The sequence below is a fragment of the Oryx dammah genome, unplaced genomic scaffold (assembly GCF_014754425.2).
Source record: "Oryx dammah isolate SB20612 unplaced genomic scaffold, SCBI_Odam_1.1 HiC_scaffold_21, whole genome shotgun sequence".
In the NCBI taxonomy this organism is placed as follows: Eukaryota; Metazoa; Chordata; class Mammalia; order Artiodactyla; family Bovidae; genus Oryx; species Oryx dammah.
In genome coordinates, this window is record NW_024070205.1 from 29,146,974 (window position 1) to 29,161,769 (window position 14,796).

General features: G+C 58.3%; 2 protein-coding genes across 4 annotated transcripts in view; one reads left to right on the top strand and one right to left on the bottom strand.

Annotated features, from left to right (window-relative positions):
- Positions 1-2,136, top strand: part of SAMD11 (sterile alpha motif domain containing 11) — a 19,877-nt gene extending 17,741 nt beyond the window's left edge. For both annotated transcript variants that reach the window (XM_040264024.1, XM_040264023.1), the window contains exons 11-14: positions 82-596; positions 834-958; positions 1,257-1,367; positions 1,481-2,136. In XM_040264024.1, coding sequence (XP_040119958.1) covers positions 82-596; positions 834-958; positions 1,257-1,367; positions 1,481-1,726 — 997 coding nt within the window. In that variant the 3' untranslated portion in view covers positions 1,727-2,136. The remainder of the gene's footprint in view (positions 1-81; positions 597-833; positions 959-1,256; positions 1,368-1,480) is intronic.
- On the bottom strand, positions 2,091-14,233 carry NOC2L (NOC2 like nucleolar associated transcriptional repressor). 2 transcript variants are annotated; one of them, XM_040264026.1, is made up of 19 exons: positions 14,134-14,233; positions 13,839-13,991; positions 12,112-12,286; positions 11,910-12,023; positions 11,240-11,360; positions 11,063-11,153; positions 9,169-9,247; positions 8,970-9,080; positions 8,530-8,643; positions 7,950-8,138; positions 7,661-7,800; positions 6,674-6,785; positions 5,776-5,889; positions 5,454-5,555; positions 4,194-4,337; positions 3,977-4,090; positions 3,127-3,262; positions 2,670-2,765; positions 2,091-2,382 (listed from the first exon to the last, which is right to left on the bottom strand). In XM_040264026.1, exons 1-19 carry the CDS (start codon positions 14,157-14,159, stop codon positions 2,276-2,278), a joined length of 2,238 nt encoding a protein of 745 aa, XP_040119960.1. In that variant the 5' UTR covers positions 14,160-14,233; the 3' UTR covers positions 2,091-2,275. The 2 variants fall into 2 exon arrangements, with proteins under 2 accessions (XP_040119960.1, XP_040119959.1); XM_040264025.1 differs by having other exon boundaries at positions 12,112-12,310.
- Between the last annotated feature and the right edge of the window lie 563 nt (positions 14,234-14,796).

Consider the following 14,796-nt stretch of genomic DNA (forward strand, 5'->3'; position numbering starts at 1 on the left):
GGGTTGCGGGGGGTTGCGGGCACGGGGCGGAAGCGGCTCTGCCGAGCTGCCTGACCCCCTGCGGGCTGTCCCCACCGCCAGGCTGGAGATGTCAGCAGAGCTCTTGCGCCAGAAGGAGCTGGAAAGCGCACACCGGCCGCAACTGCTGGCGCCCGAGGCCGCCCTGCGCCCGCCGGACGGTGCCGAGGAACTGCAGCGGCGCGGGGCCATGCTGGTGCTGAGACACAGCTCCGCGCCGCTGCTGGCCCTGCCTCCCCAGGGCCCGCCGGGCCCCGGGCCCCCTACCCCACCCCGAGAGCCTGCCCGCCGAGCTCCTCGGAAAGGGGGCCCCAGCCCTGCCTCAGGCCGGCCCAGTGAGTCCAAGGAGACAACGGGGGCTGGACTCTGGGCACCAGATGGTTCTGAAGATGAACCCCCCAAGGACTCAGACGGCGAGGACTCCGAGATGGTGGCTGCTGGAGGCCAGGCCCCCCACCCAGGCCAAGCCCTACCTGGAGGGGCCAGCTCTGAGGGGAAGGGTCTTCACTCAGGGTCCATGCTGCCCCCTCCACTGCCCCTGGGCTTACCCTACACTGTCAGCCCCTTCTTCCACACAGGTGGGCACCCCCCCTCAACCCCAGACCCATGCCTTCAGATCTTTCCATGGGGTGGAAGGAGACCCAGTCCCCCTACGTCCCACCCAGGGGTCTCAGGGAGGTCATGGGGGGAAAAGTTCCTTCAGTCATCAATCCAACATTTCTGAATAATTAGGGCAAGCAAAGGTCAGCAGACAGGGGTGGGGTCATAGAAAAGAGCTGGCCAGAGTCCTAGTAACACCCTCCTCCCCAACTCAGGCACCATGGGGGGCCTCTTCATGGATGGGGAGGAGGCCACAGCCCCCGAGGACGTCAGCAAGTGGACAGTGGACGACGTCTGCAGCTTTGTGGGGGGCCTGTCTGGCTGTGGAGAATACGCACCGGTGAGGGGGCACCTGCCCAGGATGGTTCTGAGCCCCCCATTCCCCTACTGTGCTGCCCACTCCAGACTTCTCAAAGACTGGGGGAGGGAGGTCCTGCTGAATGCTCCTTCCCCCCTTGTCAGTGCTTCTGCCTCCAGCATGGGCACATGCCCAACAGTTTTCTTTCTTCTGACATTTTCCCCAAGTTGCACCACCAGGGTCTCTTGGCTCTGCTTTCTCTGGAGAGCCGAGGCCACCCTGGGACACACAGCCCCAGCACTCAGGCCCTGATACTGCCCCCCACCCGCCCCCGCCTCAGGTTTTCAGAGAACAGGGGATTGACGGGGAGACCCTGCCCCTGCTGACAGAAGAACACCTCCTGACCACCATGGGGCTGAAGCTGGGGCCTGCTCTCAAGATCCGGGCCCAGGTGAGCACCTGAAAGGGGCAGTGGTCTCCAGACAGCCGAGGGGCAGCAGGGCGGTTCTGAGTGTGGCTGCACACCAGCAGCCTCACAGGCCCCATTGGGCTGTCTCTCCACAGGTGGCCAAGCGCCTGGGCCGCGTCTTCTACATGGCCAGCTTCCCCGTGGCTCTGCCACTGCAGCCACCGACTGTGCGGGCTCCTGAGCGGGAGCTCAGCTCAGGGGAGCAGCCCCTGTCCCCAGCATTGGCCCCCTCCCCCTATGGGGGGGTGCACCCCCCAGCCAGCCACACCTCACCCAAGCAAGAGAATGGAACCCTGACTCTGCTCCCAGGGCCTGCGGATCCCTCCCAGCCTCTGTGCTGAGCTGGTGTCAGACCCAGGTCTTCAGTGCCCGCTGCTCCCAGGCAAAGGCCACTCCGCCCACAGCTTATCCCCTTTTTGTTTTGGATGCAAAAAACAATTTTAAACATGACATTCAGTTTCCACAGACTCTGTGGGTGACTGCAGAGCCTGGTGCAGACCCTGGGGGTCAGTACTCTGCATCCCAGGAGCTGCAAATAAGCCAGAGACCAAGGAGCCACAGAGGCACGTGGTGCTGGCCCCACCGCATGGCTGCGTCAGCCCGCCTCACCGGGTAGGTGCATTCCCACCTGCCACCGTAGGCTGTGGTGGGAAGCAGGCCCCATGGTGGCTTACGAACGCAGCTCCAGGAACTGGACGGCATTTGGTACTTTCTGGTCTTTTATGTTGTAAAAATAAAGGCCTGTCCGCCATCTACTGCCCTTTCACCCCGCAGAGGCGCTAACCTCAGGGCCTCCGAGCTCAGCTCCAGTGGAGAAGCAGCATGCCTGACTGCCTGGGGAGGCGGGAACCCTGCACAGCAGCCCCCGCAAGACTCTAGGTGGGCAGGCGTCAGTCCTCCTCAGAGAGCTGTAGGTCCTGCAGCTCATCCTCTGGCCCCTGGGCCAGCTGCCACAGCTCCTGGGGGTCCAGCCCCGCCTCTGTGTCTGGGCTTCCATCTGCAGGGAGAGAGCACAGCTACATAAATTCTGCTTTATCAGGAAGAAGCCAGCCTCAGAGGTTACTCATCACTAATTAATCACAGCACTAATTAATTTATCGCTGCTGCTGTTGCCGGCTGCCAGAGCCAGCCAGGATGGAGCAGCTGGCCTGGTGTCCCCAGGGAGGGGCATGGACCCAGCTTAGAGCCAATGGCTCTGCCCACCCACAAGATCCCCCAAGGCAGCCCTGGGCTCCAGACAGATGGGCTCAAAAACCATAGCAGCCCTCACTGGGAAACACTTACCCTCTGACTTGCTGACTTCCTCCTCCCCGCTGCTACTACTGCTGTCATTGTCCTCCTCTTCCACTTTCTGCCAAGCTCCTGGGGACCCAGGCATCCCTGGGAACCAAGCACAAGAGCCCATGGGAGTGGACCCACCAGCAAATGCACAGACGTGGCCGCTAAAGCAGCAGGGGGGCTGGGGCACAGCCTTGTACCACACCTTCCCTTAGGTCCCCTTTGTTCAACTGGAGAGGACCCAGAACTGGCCCCCCCCAAAAGTTGTGGTGGGAGGGGGTGACACAGGTTTAGGGGCCTGTGTTCCAATTCCAGGAGGGCCCCCACCTCAAAGCCAGCCATGTGGCAGGAGGAGCAGAGGGTGATGATGAGCACCCTTCCTGTGGTTCCATGAGGTGGGAAGCCTGCTAGGCCCACCTGCTCCCAGGACCCCAGCACAAGCTGAAGCTCACTCAGGCCAAACCTCTCTTTGTGAAGTCCGGGGAATCATCCTCATCATCACTATCCAGATCGAAGAGGTCTTTGAATTCTGCCCTGTCCTCATCCTTCCTGTCCCCTACCTTGCGGCGCTTTACCTCTGGGAAGTTCAAATCTTCCAGCTGGAAGGACAGGGACCAAGAGCAGCAGGTGAGGGTGGTAGCCCACCCACCACAGCCAGAGGCCCACTCACATCCCCACTGACGGTTTTACCCAGACCCAGTCCTGCTCCCTCCCCACCCCCCAACACCCCTCCTCTAGCCTCCAGCCTACCCTCCAAGCACAGACCCTGCCCGGCCACTTTGGGGACGATTAGTCAGCATCACTGGGTAGGATTCCTGGACAGCAGCCTCACCAGGCCAGTAAGGAGGCCACTAAGTGCCACTGAAGCTCCAACCTTCCTGTTCCCCCCAATTTCACCCATCACCCCAGAGCAGACGGCAGCCCATACTGACACCAGGGCAGGGCTGCAGACAGCCATATCACTTGGCATGAAGCCATCCCCTCAGGTCACAACATCCACACCCACTGCTCAGGACCAGACCCAAAGACAGCTAGAGCCCTCCCTGCTGGTCCACAGCTGGCCCACATGACAAGGTCAGCCCAGAACTCACCCCACAAAAGTCCTAACCCATCAGGCCCGAGAAGGGGCAGCAGATGCTCTGCCCCTGCACAGCCCTGGGGCCTTTCCTCCTGGGGGTCACAGGAGAAGCCCCCAGACTCTACCTGGCTCTGCCCACCATCTGCTGTCAGAGCAGCAGCAGCTGGGGGTAGCACCCACCGACCCCCACTCACATCCTCCCAGCCAAGCTCACATCCCGGAACCCCCACCATACTCGTTCTTTGCCACTAATCTCCAGCTGAATCTCGCGGTCCCTCAGCTTTCGCCACTGGCTGTAGTACTTGGTAAGCGGGGTCCCCTCCTCTCGGGTTCGCTTCTCCCAGGCATCCTGTGCAGAAGTCCAGGGTCATGTCCCACCCTAGGCAAACTCCCATATACCAGCCATACACTGACTGGTGCCCCCAGGGCCTGGGCTCTGGCCCCCAGCTGACCACTGCACGCTGATCAGACACGCCAAAGGAGACTTTCTGGCGGACACTGCGGATGTGCTCTGCGTTCTCCTGCACCTTCTCGAGCAGCTGGCGCACCTGACGGCAGTAGTTGGCCACCTTGCACTCCCGGAGGAAGGATTTCAGCTGCAGAAGAAGAGGCTCAGCCTAGCTCCAGGCACAAGGCTGTTCTGTACCCTGTGTGCGGTGACTGCAGACAGGCAGGGGTGGGGGATGGGCCGGTGTCATGGGTTCCTATATTTCAGGCCTGGGGGACACTCCTGTGACAGGGGAGCCCTGGTGCACATGGGGGGTGGGTGTTGCTGTGTGACCTCTATAGCCCAGCCCCTGGGGGCCTATGCAGGGCTGATGGGAGAATGTGCGCCAAGCCTGGGGGCCAGGGAGAGGGGTGGGCAGCAGCGGGCACAGCACGGATCTACTCTCCAGGCTACATCCCACCCACTGCCTGTATCTGTAAATAAAGCTGTACTGGTGCATTTGTTCATGCATTTCTGTAAGTTTTTTTGTCCTTCTTTCTGCGGGAAAGTTGAGCAGTTTCAAGAAACCATGTGACTGCAAAGCTTAAAATATATGCTGACCCTTTTCTAGACCATGATTCCTGGGACTCAGACACAGCAGGTGCATACACACTACGTATGGGCAGCCCCGCCCCACTCACCACCAGGCCCACAGGCACAGGCCTCCCTGAGATGGGAAGCACCGAGGCTGAGGGTAAACAGGCCTCCAAGTGGCCTAGAAGGCGCTCTGGGGAAGGAGAACCCCCCCACCCCTCCAAGTTTTGCCTGAAGAAAAGCTGAGGTGGACAGCCAGGGCTTCCTCCCACCCCAAACCTCTCCTATTGCATCACCCAGCCCAGGAGCACCTGGAAAAGCACGCACTCAGACTAGCCCAACCCAGAGCTGAGGGGCCAGGTCCAGCCTGCTCAACCCCGGCACCTCCAAGCAACCTCATGGCTGGTCTGGACCCTGGGCTGTGGCAGGGTGGAGATGCGCTGGCAGGTCCTGGAGTCCTCGCAGTGACCGCCAGCCCACTCCTCAGGCTCCACACCCAGGGATCTAGCTGCCAGGCAGTGTCAGCAGAGATGCCACACTGCCCAGGTTCTGCCACTCATCCCGTGTGGCTGGGACTGCAAAGTCCCACTCCAGCCCCACATGAGGGGAGCTAGCCCATTAGGAGATGGTCTGGTCTGCTGAGGGGTCTGGGCCCATGAAAGCATCCAGGTGGGAGGCAGCGGGCACACACCTGCAGGATAGCGGGCAGCACCAGCTCAGGGAACGCGATGCTGTGGGCCTGACTGTGCAGGTACTCCAGGGTGAGGTCGTACAGCTGCTCCACCAGGCCGTCCTAAGGCAGCGAAGGAGCGGTCAGCATCAGGGCAGATGGGGGCTCAGGTTTACCAGGCTCCCCCAACCCCAGGAGGCCCACAAGGCTCAACTCTGGAGGGCAGTGAGCCTTCTCCTGTCCACACTCATCTGCCTCCAGGCACCCCACACACAATGCCCTCCGACACCCTGCCATGACCCTGCCCAGGGCATTTCAAGACCCTCCCAGAGACCGGGCTCACCCGGTATGCCTTCTCCTGCAGGTTGACCTTGGACAGCTTCAGGATCACAGCGAAGTTGATGGGCCTGGAGCTCATGCGCCCCGGCCTCCTGTTGAAGTCAACCTGCTGGAAAATCTGTCCCAAGGACCTGTCAGCCCTTCCTGCACACGATGGGACCCTGGGTCCCTAGAGACCCTTCTTGAAACTAAGGACAAGACACAGTGCCAGCCCTTCGGCCCCCAAACAGCCTTCCCCCCAATCAGCTCGAGTTCCAGATCTCTGGTCCCCCAGAGTCCCCACCCCTGCCACAGACCAGGTCCCTGGTTGAGGGAGCAGGACTAGGGCAGGACCTTCACGTACTGCAGCTGCCCTCCTCAAACGGGCCAGAAAACCTTGAGAACCAGCGTCTGGAGACAAAGAAGGGTCCCTCCAGCCCGGGGTCACCATCACTGCAATTTCCTCACCCACAACCGCACCCCCACAGCCTAGTCCTGGTTTCTAGCGTTTGGAGAGAAGCCTTTCCTGACCTGAGCTGTGTGCACACGTGTACACACAGATGCACATGCACAGAGACAAGCACAGGAACACAGTTTTGGAGTTAACGGGGCTTCCGGCCCAGCTCTGCCACTGATACTGGCAAACACCTGGATCAACCCAAGTCTGTGACCTAAAACCAGTGCTCTCAGGCCAGCCCTGCAGAGCAGCTGTCCTCACCTGTAGTGCCACTCTTGCCCACCATGCAGAGTACTCACAGGCAGGCTTCATGCAGAGCAATGCCCTCACAACACCTACATGCTATGTCATACCCATACGCTACGGGCGAGGAGCCAGCTCTCAGGACAGTGGTACCAAGGTGAGGGGTGATCAGGCCACACGCAACAGGAGGCATATCCCCCCACAACCCTGGGCTCAGGCTCACCTCGAGGATGAAGGGCAGCACTGGGATGAAGGTGCCTGTGCTCTCCGAGAGCAGTGTCAGGGCGCGCACACAGTGCATGCGCAGCGGGTAAAAGCGGGCCGTGGGGACCAACCTGGACATGTGGGAAGGAGGGAGTAAACAAAGGCCCAGCCTCAGAGACCCTCCTGGCCCAGCTGCCCCAACCTTTCCTCACCCACTGGGCTCCGATCTCAGGAAGGGTTCTTCCCCGGCAGGGCCAGTGGCCACGCCTGGCTCGGACAAGTAAGGGCAGAGTAAAAGGCTCCCACCGAAGTTGTGAGGACCTGCCTCTTTACTCAGTTACACCGGGACACACCCTCCCGGCCTATCAACTCAATTTCATTTCAAGGCATGACATGGTGGGGGAAACGGAAGCCTCTGGTGAAAACCTTTCTTTCTTCCCTTCAGGAGGTCAGCGATGCCCTCTTCTGGCCACACATGGCTCCTCCAGTCTCTGCTCCCAGAGACCAACACTGAATATGCATACCGTGGCACATCACACCAAATCTGCTCTGTGCAAGAGGCCTGGGCAAATAAGCCCAAATTCCCTTCAGACTGCACACCACCTCCTCTGCCCCATGACTCCAAAATATATGTGTGTGCTACATTCTCGACTAAGGTCACAGGCAACCAGAAGCCCAGCTGACAAGGATTCTGGAATGCAGGCACAAGGCCACAGACGGCCTAACCCCAGACCTTTCTCAGGTGCTGCCAAGTCACAGCACCATGTCCTAGAAACCCTAGTCACCAGGGGAACTGGCCAGACCCTTCTGGAAAACTAGCTCCCCCTGGCCTTCCCGGATACCTCCTTGGGTGACCCGACCCTATCCTGACCTCCAGGAAAGCCTCTTGTATCCTTGTCCCCAGAAGGCCCTGCGTAACTCTAGCCCTGACCCCCCAGGACACCTATGTAACCCTGGCTCCTCTCTCCTTAGGCCCTCCGGGTGGCCTCACCCATCCCCGACTCACTTGATGCAGCCGATGATAACCTGGGATAGCGGGTAGATCAAGGGCTGCAGAGCTTCACTGGGGCAGATGGTGCTGAGGGCACGGCACCACAGGTAGAGGCAGTGCACAAACTGCCAGTTGTACACCGACTGGTACGTCTCCTGCCGGAGAAATCCACTCGGTCAGTCCCTGGGTCCCCTCTGTCTACTCCACAGCCCCCACCAGCAAGGTCCCTGCCCCGCCAAGAGGCTGAGCTGTCTCCCCGACAAGGCTCAGGGCCCACGGTGGGTCAGGCTCCACTCCTGCACACCTTCCTGCGTGTTGTCATGGCGTTGCGCAAGTGGATGGCGAGCTGGCGGATGTAGAGGAAGGCGTGCTGGTAGGCCACGCCGGTGTCCAGAGCCAGCAGCTCCGTCAGGGTCCGCTGCATGAAGTTGATGAGGGGCAGGGTGCTGGGAGAGGTGAACTTGCAGTTCCTCACATACGTGATATACATTTGCTGCCGGAAACACCTCAGTCAGAGCTACCTCTGAACTCCTGGTGCCCTGCGCTCCCAACACGCAGCTCTAAGCCCCCTCCAGACACGAGGGTCTTTCCCTCAGCAGGAACCACAGCCCAGACACGTCTACCGCAGACCCCTCTCCTCAGCATGGTCCTGCTCTTCGAGTCCAGCAGCCCTGAGAAGGGTCTGCAGCGCAGAGGGGAAGGGTCTCACTGGGAGGCCTGGGACCCAGGAAGGAGAGAGCTGCAGCGTGAATAACCTTGGGACCAGGCAAGGAGCCACAGTGCCCTTGGCCTGTGAAGAGCCCCAACCACAAAGGCAACCTGCCCAGCCCTCAGGTCAAGACTTGCAACCCAGACCCCAAGGGAAGACCTGGGGGCACCACTACCTTGAGGACGGGGCTCAGGAAGACATCCTTCTTGTGCCGGCAGACCTTGACGAGGATGACAAAGGCCAGCACCCGCAGTGTCTCCTCACCAGTGCTCCACAGAACCACCATCCTCTGCAGAGACAAGCTGTCATCACCTGCCCCGCCCCCCCAGAGCCCAACCAGAGGCAGCCCTTCCCACAGTGCCCAGGGAGCCACAAGATAGAGCTCCATTAAGGAGGAGCAAAAACACAGCATGCCACCCCTCCTGAAGGCCGCACAGCGAAAATGGACCTGTCATCCACACATGTATACATGGGGTGACAGAAAGCTGGCCCACTATCAGGGCAGCCCACTCTCGAGTAACTGGGCTCTGCTACCCCGAGTGTGCTCACACAGAACCCCATGGGGTAGCATGAGTGCCACCTGCGCACCGGCCAGCAGTGCCCGCCCCAGCGCACCTTTAGCAGCATGCGGCACTGCTTGGGAAAGGTCAGGTAGTAGGGCACAGAGCTGCCCACGTGCTGGAGGACAGCTGCCGCCACTGTCGTCTCTGCCATGCAGGCCACCAGCTAGGGAGGAAGGAGAGGTCAGCGAGGCCCAGGATGTGAGTAGCCAGGCCCCCATGTGACTGGTAGGCCCCACCTCCCAGAACTACACCTGGATGACGGAGCTCAGGTAAGCCTTGACATCCAGCCGGAGCTTGGTCCACAGTGGGCTACTAGATGGCTGCAGCACCCTGTGGAGAGAAAGCACCCCCCCAGCTCAGGAGGCCACTAGGAGGCAGAGGCCAGTGTTCAAAGCACAAGGGCACGTGGGTCCTGTAGAGAGACACACCACCGCCCCCACCGACCATCTTTCCCATAACGTTCATGGGCTCCTCCAGCTGGACAGACACAAGAGACACACTAAGACTCTCTCAAGGGTAGCCCTTAGCTATGCTTCCGGTGAGGTACCATCAAGCCTCAAACCCCCACCACATGGCCAGAGGGTTAAACATTCTCCCTGTCTGAGCTGGGGCCAGCCACTTCCCCCAGAATCTCCAGACAGACCTCTGGCCTCTAGCTCCCACATGGCTCAGGCACCCATTCTGCAGTCCCAGGTCTGACCCAGGCATCATGAAACAGAACCACAAGCTGGCTTCCTTTGGGCCACTCTTGTCTTTTTGTTGGCCACGCCTCATGGCTTTTGGGAGGGCTCCTCAATCCCTGGGCCATGGACCAGAACTGGTCCATAGCCTGTTAGGAATCAGGCATCATAGCAGGTAAGCAGTGGGCAAGCGATCTAAGCTTCATGTGTGCTCCCCATTGCTTGAATTCTCACCTGAACCATACTCCCACCCCACTCCATGGAAAAATTGTCTTCCATGAAAGCCATCCCTGGTGCCAAAAAGGTTGGGCCCACTGGCTTACAGGGTCTCGGTCTCCTGAGCAGAGACTGAACCTGAGCCACGACAGTGAAAGTGCAGAATCCTAACCAAGTAGACCACTGGGAAACTCCCTGGGTTACATACACTTTAGAGAGACCAAGCCGCTTACTAATAATTTCAGCAACAGTATGGAATACCTCTGGAAGTTTCTCAAAGGCATCATCCCTCAACATTCAGAACTCAGCATGTAGGTGTTCATTTCTAATTGCTAAAGCATGTGAAAGAATAAAGGACAGGGGCTCCTGAAAGTCTGCTGGCTGATGCCAGCTACTGGGCACCTAAAGCCACAACCCAGGAGGTGGCGCCACCTCCTCCAGGACCTGCCATCCTCCATGGAGACTGCTCTACGTAGGGTAGCGGCCCCTATGGGAGCCCACACCCAGCACCACCTGTACCGCCGGTTTGATGCCCACTCACTCGCTGCCTGGCCCCCTCCACCTTCACCGGTCTATCAACTTCCCTGGTCCCCTCGGACAGAGCCACCTCCGCATGGCCGTGCCTTCAGTCCAGCTGGACCCATCAGTCCAGCCCCCACCACCATGAGACCTAGGTATTCCCATCCCCGAATCCTGGCCTCCCCCACCTCCCATTCAGATGGTCACAGCAAGACCTCTCCCTGGAGGTTCCCAGATTCCTCTGAGCCCCAGTGTAACCCACAACCTGCCATGTCAGTTAGTCATCTCTCCCCTCTGAAGCCCTTCCACAGCATTCTCTGCTCAAGCAACCTCTAATATGGCCCAGAACCTGCATGGATGAGGCCCCTGCTTAGAGAGAGACACGCACACACACACATGTGCACACGCGTGCACACACACACATGCCACAGAGCAAAAACCAAGGAGAGTAGGCAGGACTGATTAGTCCAAAGAAGAAAAGAGAGAATCCTAACCCAAGAAGATGGGGGACCAAAGCCAAGCACACACACTGTAGCTGTTGAGGAATCTGGGCAGGGAGGAGGAAGGACAGAGCTACCCCATAGGGCCTCAAGTGTCCAGCCTCTGCCAAGAGCCCTGCCAAGAGCCTGGCTCTGTCCTCAACATCCTTCTGGGGCCACTAGGTCCCAGAGCCACTGCTGTTCACAGGGCAGGGCCCTCACCACATCCCCGTGCCGTCCTTTCCTCTTACCTGCTGCTGTCTTTTGGGGCTTTTCCGAACAACAGCTTCTGGAGACAGGTGAAAAGATCTCTGATGCAAAAGGTGACCAGAGCATTGAACACTGCAATGAGGGGTCCAGAGATGCCATTCTCAGAACAGAGGATCAAATAGAGAGCCTGTATCCCTGGTTCCCTTGCCCCAGCTCACCAGCACTGTCCGTGACCTGGAATTTGCTGGTCTCAGCGCCTTCCTCGTCTCCTTGGGTGGTGGCCACGGCCGCTCGGAATGCCTGCACAACTTCATGGAACAGCTTTGGTGTAAGGTGCTCCTAAAGGGGCAGAAGGACCCAGACGTTGGGGGTGCAGTCAGTTGTGCTTGGCAAAGCAAAGGCAGCTAGCTGGAGCTCCAGGAATTGCCTTGAAAGAAAGGCATCTCTCATCCGTATCTTCAGACCAAGAGCAGAGGTAGGAGCAGTGTTACTCAGCCACATGTAGGGAACAAAGAGAGTCCAGAGTCCTCCTGGAAGGGCCACAGGGGAGGGGTAGAGGGTCCCGGATCTGAACTATGACCAGCTCCAAGTGATATTTGGAGTTCTCCCTTTCTGTCCTTTCTTTTCCCTACAGAAACCACTGCAAGGCCCTCAAAATGGCCCTGCCTCCACCAACTAGCAAAGACACAGAGACCACATCCTCCCCACAGTGGACTTCAGGGAGCCCTGGAGAAAAACTGAGAAGAAGGGTACAGGCAGAAGCCCTAGTCTCTGAATGAAGGAGAGAATGAAGTCCTGAGCCTGCACAGCCCCAAATCACTGAAATGAAGGAAGGGCAGACTCGGGGAAGGGGGGGATCAGCTGCCTCCCACCCCTGCCACTTCTCACCTTTGCTGCCTGCTTCCATTTCTCAACCATGGTGAGGGTCACAGGGACAGAATCCCTCCTCTTCCCCTCAGGTCCTCTGGGGACCCCATCCTCCTCCTCCTCTTCACTTGCTTCCTGCGCCAAACACAGGGGGTTGGGCTGCATGGGATGCACAGGCCACAAATATGTCCCTGTCCCCCACCAACTTTGCGTAGGGCCTCACTTCTAGCATGTTCGGCAGGGAGTGGAGCTGCTCCTCTTCATCCTCAGAGCTGTCTGAATCGCTAAAGTTCAGCAGGCTCTGGTCATTCTCCTGCAGGAACTTGTAGAACTCGGGGTCTTTGTCCTTCAGCCGAGAAAGTTGATCCTTGTGCTCAGATGCACCACCTTTACGCCGACTGAGAATGTAGGGGTCTTCAAGTCTGATTGGCAGCCACAGCCAAGGCCGAGGAGAGAGGGGTTGGGTGGGGTGGGGTAGGGGGGAATGTGGCTTCCTGTCCTCCTCAGAGAATCTACGAGGTTTAGTCTGCTCCCTCCATAGCAGCTGCCAACAACCAAGGCAGGGGGATTTCCACAGACTAAGTTTTCAATAGATCTCTCTCCGTCCAAAACCCAAACTCATACACTCAACAGTCTCTCTACATGTTTCAATGCACTTATCTCAATCCCAATACATATGACGCTGAACTTGAGCTTCCTCCAAACTTGCTCTGCCCACACCCCAGTATTCTTGCCTGGCAAATCTCATGGACCGAAGAGTCTGGTGGGCTACAGTCCACAGGGTGGCTGAAGAATCAGACATGAATTAGCGACTGAATAACAACACCTCAGTTGTTGAAAACTCCCCCTTTCCAGGTGCTTAGGTGAAAGGTAAACTCTCTCTGACTCTCACATTGAGCATGCAATCTGTCATGAGATCTCATCATCAATACTTTCAAAATTCTCATGACTCCTCTCCAGCCAGCAACATCTCTCAATTTCTTTGTCCATCCCTGACCCTTACAGCTGCTCTTAGCACAGCAACCTAAGGGACCTATTCTGTTAACAGTTACATGACATTACATCACTACTCAAAACCCTGAGATAACTTCTGGCTGTACTGAAACGCAGGTAAGAAGTCTACAAGACCCCGCCCACCATCATGTCTCCAGATACACCTCCTGCTACTTTCCCCCTCATTTCTGCCACAGCCGTGCTCACCTCTGAATGAGCACTCTCACCGCAGGACCTTTTCTGTTCCTGCTGCCATTCTTCCCCTGCTGCTAAGTCACTTCAGTCATGTCCGACTCTGTGCGACCCCAGAGACGGCAGCCCACCAGGCGCCCCCGTCCCTGGGATTCTCCAGGCAAGAACACTGGAGTGGGTTGCCATTTCCTTCTCCAATGCATGAAAGTGAAGAGTGAAAGTGAAGTCGCTCAGTCGTGTCTGACTCCTAGCGACCCCATGGACTGCAGCCTACCAGGCTCTTCTGTCTATGGGATTTGCCAGGCAAGAGTACTGGAGTGGGTTGCCATTGCCTTCTCCATTCTTCCCCTACTGCTGCAGTTTACTCCCTTAGGTTTTGCTAAATTAACACCTCCTTAAACGCTCCCAGCTAAGATTCCTATTCTTTTATCTTTCTGCTTTTCCTTCTTGTCTGCAGCACTTTTCGCTTCTACCACCCTACATACTGTCGTTTATCCAAAGCCCGGTAAGCTCTCTGAGGCCAGAAAAGAAGACTATCCTCCAACGTTGGCCCATCATCCGGATGACTTGGCACAAAACAGACGCCCGGTAAATACCGATGGAGGAATAAATAAGCCGAAGGATCTGGGGTTGGAGTCAGAAGTCCCTAGGCCTCAGTTATGAGGCGCCAAGAGTGGTAAGCACACTTCTGGTAGGGCGGACCAGGAAGATTAAGATTAAGGGGGTTCGGCTTACACACAGCCCATGAAGGATGCTCCCACTCACCTGGCCAAGGGACTCCCACCTGGTCCATCCGGACCCCGGGCTGCCGCGCGCACCGCCTGCGTCTCCGCCTCTGGGGCTCCTTCGGGCTCCGATTCCGACTCAGAATCAAAGCCCGAGGCCAGAAACTCATCCACCGTCAGCTCCTCAAGGCGCCTGCGGGCCATGCCGTTGGAGTCACGACCCCCCACGAGCCCAGTGTGCCCAGTCTTGCCTCCCCAGGGACACAGAGAGGCGCAAGGGGAGCCCCTATGGACGTAAGCACCCTCCGAAAGGCTGGATAGGAGCCTCAACTCACCGCTTGCGGCTAAGCGCCGCTGCCATGACTGCCGGACCTCAACGTGCACCCTACTTCCGGTCCCAGCAGCCCTTGCGCCAGGAGAACTTCCTGCAGGCCGATCCCGCCCCTGGTACCGCCCCTTCAGGTGGCTTTAGGGTTCTACAACGGTGGCTGTGGCGGCATCTAGGCGGGAGGGCGCGTTCACATCTCTTTTTTTAGACGGCCGGCGCCCCTACTGCTAGGGTGGCAAGCGGGACTCGAGCTTCCGGCGCAGGTCTGGTTCTGTCACGGCTCGCGCACGCTTCTGTTGAGGGAGGGACTGCAGAGCTCCAGGACCCGGCAGGGCTGCGTAGGGCGGAATCCCGCTGTCCGCTTACAAATCTTTTTCTCCAAAAAAGGCACTAATAACGACATCGACCTGGCGGAAGGTGGGATTGGAGCCCGGGTCGCCTTCGCCCAGCCCTGCCCACAGCCTTCCAGAGCTCTGTGAACACATGCCAGTGAGGATGTCAATACATCGACCGAGGAAAAAAATGCATGAGAGTGAGGGGAACCATGCGTCAGAGAGGACTCTTATACAAAGAGCTTTTCCAAATCAATAATAAAAAGCCAACAATCTAGTTTTCGCAGATCAGAAAACAAACGAAAACAGAAATGGAGATGCTACAGATGAGCAGTTTG

Bases quoted from the DNA above. Each gene is read 5' to 3' on its own strand.
- NOC2L (XM_040264025.1), bottom strand. From the start codon at position 14,159: ATGGCAGCGGCGCTTAGCCGCAAGCG. The intron at 12,024-12,111 runs GTGAGGCCCTAC...TGTTTGGCGCAG, and splicing joins CCCTGCCGAACATGCTAGAA to GAAGCAAGTGAAGAGGAGGA. The intron at 3,263-3,976 runs GTATGGTGGGGG...CTGTCCTTCCAG, and splicing joins AGATTAGTGGCAAAGAACGA to CTGGAAGATTTGAACTTCCC.